The sequence below is a fragment of the Octodon degus genome, unplaced genomic scaffold (assembly GCF_000260255.1).
Source record: "Octodon degus isolate 3935 unplaced genomic scaffold, OctDeg1.0 scaffold00074, whole genome shotgun sequence".
NCBI lineage: Eukaryota > Metazoa > Chordata > Mammalia > Rodentia > Octodontidae > Octodon > Octodon degus.
In genome coordinates, this window is record NW_004524650.1 from 8,997,361 (window position 1) to 9,004,925 (window position 7,565).

The window sequence follows — 7,565 nt, forward strand, 5'->3', positions numbered from 1 at the left end:
TTTGGCACCAACCCATAACATACAACAACTGCAATATGTTATACAAAAATTACGCTTGACTACCTCTCATCATGGTCTTCTAAATGTGTAGCATTTCTAATGTCTTATCAATTATTATTATACTCTTACTAAAATAAATTTTCTTTAAAAAAAGTGAAAAAAAGACAAGAAAAAAATTAAGGTTTCTTGATAGCAAGCCATATTAAATTATTTGTCCAATTTTGCATAACTGTATCTATTAATCTGAGCAACGAATCTGACGATAAAAATAGATAATAAAACCATTGCTAATTAGCTATTCTTGTTTTGAAAATCTGTAACATATATATTGTTGTATGTTACCCTGTTTCTGTCTTTGTTTCTATTTGTTTTTGCTTTTGCTTTTACTCTTCAAAATAAAATAAAATAAAATATTTTTTAAAAGAGAAAGGCAACAAATCACATACAAAGGTAAACCCACTAGAATCAAAGCAAACTCCTTTAAGACCATGAGGTTTTAGACTGAAGTGTTTCAAACCCTAAAAATTAACAATTTCCAATCCTGAGTTATGTATCCTGAAAAAGTTTCTTTAATTTTTTTTCTTAATGTACTTAGTACAGGATCTACAGGGTCTCACTACACAGACAGGACTTGTAGCACTCCTCCTGTCCTTCAGCTTCCCAAGGGCTGGGATTACAGATGCGCACCACCTGTCTCATTTGCTGTCTCAGCGCACCCCCTGGGGGCAGGGCCAGCAAGGCAGTCCAGAGATGAAACCCCCAGCCCCTGCGTCTGCCTAAGCAGGCGCTTTAATCCACTGAGCTATCTGGCCAGCCCTTCCTTTAAAATTGATGGAGAAATAAAGTATTTTAATGTCAAGGACACTTCAATAAATTCATGACCATTTATAACTTCATAGCATCAATAAATTCATGATCATTTCAGCATTACAAAAAATTCTCAAGAGGAGATATAAATGGGGAAATCTACAAAAGGAAAATAATGCAATAAGAGGAGTAAATCAGTATCTGCCAGTAGTAACTCTCAACGTAAATGGTCTCAATTTCCCAATCAGAAGACACAGAGTGACAGAATGGATCAAGAAAGAAAACTCAACAATATGCAGCACACAAGAAACAATTAATTAAAAACTACAGATTAAAATTCAAAGGATGTAAAACAATATTCCAGGCAACAGGAACCTGGATAAAAGCAAGGGTTGCTACCTCTAATGTCAGACAAAGTAAATTTCAAGCTAAGATTGATCAAAAGAGACAAAGTTATTACATGTTGGTTAAGGGAACAATTCAACAAAAAAAGTTAACGATTATATAAATCAAATACTAGTGCACCTAAAACAAACACTAGGGGACATAAAAAAATCAGATAAACACCAGATAAGGGGCTGGGGAGATGGCTCAGTAGAATAAGTGCTTGCCTGGCAAGCACAGGGCCTGAGTTCAATCCCCGGTTCTGCCAAAAACAAACAAACACCAGATAAATACCAAAACAACTGTAAAAGGGGACCTCAGTATACTACTGTCACAAATGGACAGATCAACTGGACAAAAAAAATCAACTAAGAAATATCAGAGTTCAAGCTAATCTTTGAACAAATGGATGTAATAGATATCTACAGTTTTCTCTCCAACAACAGAATTGACATTCTTTTTGGCAGTACGTGAGAATTTATCCAAAGCAGACCACATACAAACCAATAAAGCAAGTTTCAGAAAATGCAAAGAACTGAAATTATCCCATGCACATTATCAGACAGAGTGCACTGGAACCAGAAAATCAACGGCAAATGACAGCACAGAAACTATGCAAACACATGGAAATTACATAATATCCTCTTGAATTGTCAATTAGTCCCAGATGACATTAAAGAAGAAATTAGTTTCTACAGTCAAATGATAATGCCAGTATGACATGCCAAGACTTCTGGGACACAATGAAAGCCATCCTAAGAGGGAAATTCATAGCAGTGAATTCACGTATCAGAAAAACATAATAAGCTAAAATAAATTTATATAAAATATGAAACAAAAGATAGGCAAAGAGATAGGAAAGGTACTGTAATCCAGCACAGGCAATGTATCTATAAGTGTATCTTTATGTAACTGTCTTACATGTTTTATGTTCTTTGGCCTATTAGTCTGGTTTTCAATCTGTAATATAATTAATTTAGTAAGGTTTTATAAGTAAATAAATCTGATGCTGGCAAAATAAAAGGGGATGGAGGAAAGGAATAAAAAACTGAAATGTTATGTATATGCACCAATTCCCTACAGTAAATATAATCATTTTGTACTGAAAACATGTACTAATAAAACTAAAACAAAAACAGAACATAGGCACCAGTACTTAATGCCACTATTTGTTGTTCACTGACCTTCTCCTAATAAACAAACTGCATATTTACCAGGTTGATAGTGTGGAAGTTCTATCTGATTAGTTCATGAGTGGTGATTTAGGAAGACTTCCCTTGCCTTTATTCCTTTACCTAAACTAAGAGATCATCTTGAACTAGGTAAAACAGACAGAAATAGAAGAGACAACCCTTTCCAAATGGATTTTCTTCTCAAATCCCAAACCCATGCCATATGTTCTCAGAGTCAAACTACTATTATTAATTTTAATTTTTACTAAATTCAGTAATAGTAAAAAAAAAAGTAATAGGAAGAATGGACTAAAAATGCTTAAAATGTCTAAAATACATGACACATAGCTCTGAGACAAGTTTCTAAAATTATACTAAGGTGATTATCCTAAGGACTGGTACTTACAGAGCTTTCTTTGGCTTCTGCTGGCATTACTATTTCTATAGCCAGTGGATATTTTAAATTCTTTATATAATGGAGGAGATCTAATCAGTAGGATACATATATCTTTCAAGTAGGTTTTTCTGGCTTTTTGTTTGTTTTTTTCCACCAGGCAGGCACTTATGCCACTGAGCTATCTCCCTAGCCCTCAAGTAGCTTTTTAATGAGAAAGTTTCATCAACAGATCTGTCTCTATATATATCTTTTACTCACAAGACAAGAAAACTCTTTAAAATCTTCCTTAATCAGAAACTACTTGTTATGACTTGAATGTGTCCTCAAATTAATATAGTAAAATCCTAACAACCACATTGGCTATGTTTGGAGATGAGCCCTCTAAAGAAGTGATAAAGCTTAAATGAGGTCATAGCGTGAAGACTAGAGTAGAGAGGATTAGGGTCCCTAGATGAGGCCCATTGAGATCTCTCTTAGAATACATACACAACATCAAAGCCACATGAGCAACCGTGAGAAAACAGCTGTTTGCATCATAGTGAGGGGAGCCCTTGTCAGACACTAACCTTGATCTTGAACTTTCTGTCCCCAGGATTGAGAAAGTGGCTCCTGTTGTTTACACTATCCAGTCTGAGTATTTTGTTATAGAAGTTTCAGCATATTAGTGTACTATCTCTGCTACTAACTTTTCCCTAATGCTTATTTCAGAAAATGTACTTTTTTGAATTCTTGTACACCTGAAATATTTCTCTCAACAGCAAATCAGATTCATAAAAAGTGCTTTGCATTAAGTATTATTTACAATCATTTGCAGTCATGTTGCCTCGTAAAAATTATGCTTACCCTTGAAGAGTAATGTACTCTTGGGAACTTTCAGCCCAACAGCCACTCAGCATTGCAGCAAAATACCTAGATCTGGCACTTAAAACAGCCCTAAAAGAAAACACAGGTAAATGTTTATGTTATGTAAAATACAATTTTAATGAATTATTCATCTTAAAACATAATCTATTTGTCCTGTTTGTTTTCACTAGTAGGATTATTATAACAAAACTTCTAAGCTTAGATTTATGCCTAAGTATTATGCTTATTGAAAATATTAATTTAAGTATCTTTTTTGAGGTCTCTGTAATCTTAATAATAACAATTAAAACTATTTCCGTGACTAAGATTATAGAAAAATAAAAGACCAAAAATATTATTCAGTATTTTGAGAAAATAGAAATGAGACAATATAAAAATTATTTGTCAATTAAAATTTTCAAAAAATTAAAAAAGGCTACAACTGTAAGTATTTCAAATTCCAGTTCAGAATTCTAATTATGCTCAGGAAAGGATATTTTCTTAGGATTGTGAGAATGACAGAGGTTTTTCTTTTAATTTCTATTATATTTTCTCAAATAAAATATTCATTCATTCTGGCCAGTGAGATAGCTCAGTGGACTAAGTGCCTGCTTAGACAAGCACAAGGAATGGGATTCAATCCCCAGTACCACATGCTGTACCAGCCCCGCCCCCAGGCATGCTGAGGTGGCCACCGAGACTGGGAATGGTGATGCAGGCCTGTAATTCCAGTGCTGAGGAGCCTGAAAACGGGAGGATCACTATGATTCTGAGCTGCAGAGTGATACCCTATACCAAATACATTAAAAATAAAAAATTCATTCATTCATTATTTAATCCAAAAAATATCTATTGACTTCTGTCTTAGGCACTATACTAAGTGTTGGGAATACAGTAAATGAGATATACAGAACAGTACTATAGTCAAAAGGAGAATGAGATGGAAGAACAAAGAGAAAAAGAAAGATATGTCTGGCAATGGCTTACTAGGTTGTGTCAGACAAACCTTCCTCTTTACTGCTGAAAACAAGTGGGAAAGATACTTATACCTATAATTACCTATGGGAAACACTACTTAACAGAAATCCTAATACAATCACAGGAGGGGATTTCAACACCTCACTCTCACACATGGGTCAACTGTACAAAAAATAAAATAAATAAATCAAGAAAGAAACAACAAATGGCCTGCCCTGTAGCTCAGTTCTTTAAGTGGCTGCTTCAACAAAGCAGTCAGGCTCAGGTTGCTGTGGTTTGATCCCCACAACTCAAGTCAGCCAAACCTGCCCTGAAGGCATTCAGAGCAAAAAAAAAAAAAAAAATATCCTTCTGGGGCCTGGGAGATGGCTCAGTGGAATAAGTGCTTCCCTGACAAGCGCAATGGTCTGAATTCAATCCCTCGTTCCGCCAAAAAAAAGAAAGAAAGAAAGAAAGAAACAACAGAGTTAAACTACGCTTGAATAGACTTAAAACAAATATAGAGTATATATGTATATATACTATGTAAGTATATTTTATTTATATTTATTTTATATTCATATATATAACATATTTATATATAAGTATATATACACTTTTATATTTATATATATAAATATACACAGTGATACCTCAGTTCACAAGCTTAATTTGTCCTAAAATTTTGGAAAAGATGGCCATGTTTGGGTTTGTATGGGAAAGATGGGCCTGGTTGTATCTGTGACCCTATGCAGAGTTTATGAACAAAAACAAAATTTTGTCTAATGCTTCTGTTTGTGAACCAAACTGCAAATAAAAGCATTTGTGAATCACATGTAAAAGTGATCTGAAGGCATCAGAATACCACTATATTGGTTAAATTGGTTATAAGAAAGAAGACAAAAGAGGAGACCCATGTACCTAAAATAACATTTTTAACTACCTGGAAGCAAAAGTAAAGACTGGGAATATGAGAAACTGAGCAAAGCTTCTGACAATCTTTACAGGTACGGAAGGCCACAAACTAGAGCAATGGGTTTGTTAGTGAGGAGTTTTGGTATGTAACCCAGAATCTGAGTTGGACTCTAGACAGTCATCCCCAAGACTGAAGACTGGACAAGAAATAGATCACAATTATACCTAAAAGCCAGCTTTGACTCAACTCAATCCCTGACCAGAACAAGAAAAGGAAGTTGTGTTTGCATTAAAATAGCACTATACAAAGTATAAAATTATTTGTACTAATTTTCAATAAACTATCGAACTGTCATCCAAAGATAATGAAGCACAATAATAAACAACTAGAAAATGAAGAAAAAATTCCTTTACACTAGTATCAAAAAAGGGCACAGGAAGAATGTATCAATACATGCAAGACTCTGAAAACCATAACATACTACTATGATAAATTCAAAAAGACCTAATGGAGAAGAAAAATGTGCTCTTATACTTGAAGACTCACATTTATTCTTCTTCATATCTAAATTTAATACAATCTCAACCAAATAATTTTAGTAGCAATTCATGGATTGATTCTAAAATGTATATGGTCATTCAAAGAACCCATGTTAGTCCAAACCACCATTAAAACAGAAGAAACAATTTGGAAGTCATGATTTCAAGCAGCATAATGTCACTTACTAGAAACCATAGTTAACAAGATAACATCATATTGACAAAGAATAGACATACGGGTCACTGGAACAAGATGGAGAGTCCAACAAAGTTTAAGGCAATTCACTGAGGGAAAAGATAGTTTTATCAAAAATAGTACTGAAATAATTGAATATTTATAGAGATACAAACAAACGTTGATACTTAACTTCATACCATATACAGAAGTCAACTTAAAATCAATAAAGAAAAAAGAAACAAAGTGAAAAAATTTTTCAAGCATTCTTGGACAACTCTGAAAGAACAAACCTAAGACTCGTTGGCTTAGGGCAAAAAGTATAGGGAAACAGCATAGAAAACCTAGTTGTTAAAATTACAGCAGCACATTTCCCAACTCTGGATAATGAAGTGGATATTGAGGTACTGGAGGCACTTAAAACTCCAAATATGTATGACCAGAAAAGAGCCTCTATACTACATCATATTGTTAAGTTGCCTAAAATTCAGAAGAATTAATGAGCATTAAAAAACAGAGAAACACAAATCACTTAGTATTTTGGCCATGAGAGATTAGAATGTTGTTATTTCAAGCCCTGGAAGAAAACAATTGCCCAATTAAGTAACTATATTCCTTTAGCCTATCTTTCAATATTGAAGGAGAAATAAAGACCTACCAAATAAGTACAAAGTGAAAAAACTCATAACCACTAGGCCAGCACTGCACAAAGTATTTAAGGCAATCCTTAACACTAAGGAAGAGACCACTAGGCCAGCACTGCACTAAGAAAGAGGACAATAGCAATCACAATACTAAAAAATAGTAATAATAATCTCATTAGATGAGTAGATAAATGAATGAAAATCAGGAATGAATCAAGCAAACAATATGACAGAGAACAAAATGACCTGAATTTCTACACACATTTCAACAATAACTCAATGCAAATGGTCCTAATTCTCCACTTAAAGGGCATAGACTGGCAAACTAGATCAAACAATAGTACCCAAATATATGCTGGCTGCAAGAAACTAACTTCTCTTGCAAAGTCGCACACATTCAAAAGAGAAAGGACAGAAAATAACATTCTTTGCAGTTAGAGTCTAAAAGCAATAAGGAACACCTACCCTAATCTCTAAAAAAAGTACAAAGTAAAATTAGCAAAAAAAGACCAAATACGCCACTACATATTGGTAAATGGTAAAAGGAATAGTGTTGAGTTCTCTTTCCCATCTTGCAAGATGGCGGGTGAAAAAACTGAGAAGCCAGACACTAAAGAGAAGAAACCCGAAGCCCAGAAGGCTTCTGCCAGTGGCACTGGAAAAAAGGGCAAGGTGAAGAAGGCAAAAAAGTCCAAGAAGGGGCAGCCCCACTGCAGCCGAAATCCTGTCCT

At 34.3% G+C, this 7,565-nt stretch overlaps 1 protein-coding gene across 2 annotated transcripts in view; it reads right to left on the minus strand.

Moving 5' to 3' along the window:
• Nucleotides 1–7,565, minus strand: part of Kiaa1107 (KIAA1107 ortholog) — a 171,156-nt gene that overhangs the window by 97,478 nt on the left and 66,113 nt on the right. For both annotated transcript variants that reach the window (XM_023720336.1, XM_023720337.1), the window contains one exon: nt 3,604–3,693. In XM_023720336.1, coding sequence (XP_023576104.1) covers nt 3,604–3,693 — 90 coding nt within the window. The remainder of the gene's footprint in view (nt 1–3,603; nt 3,694–7,565) is intronic.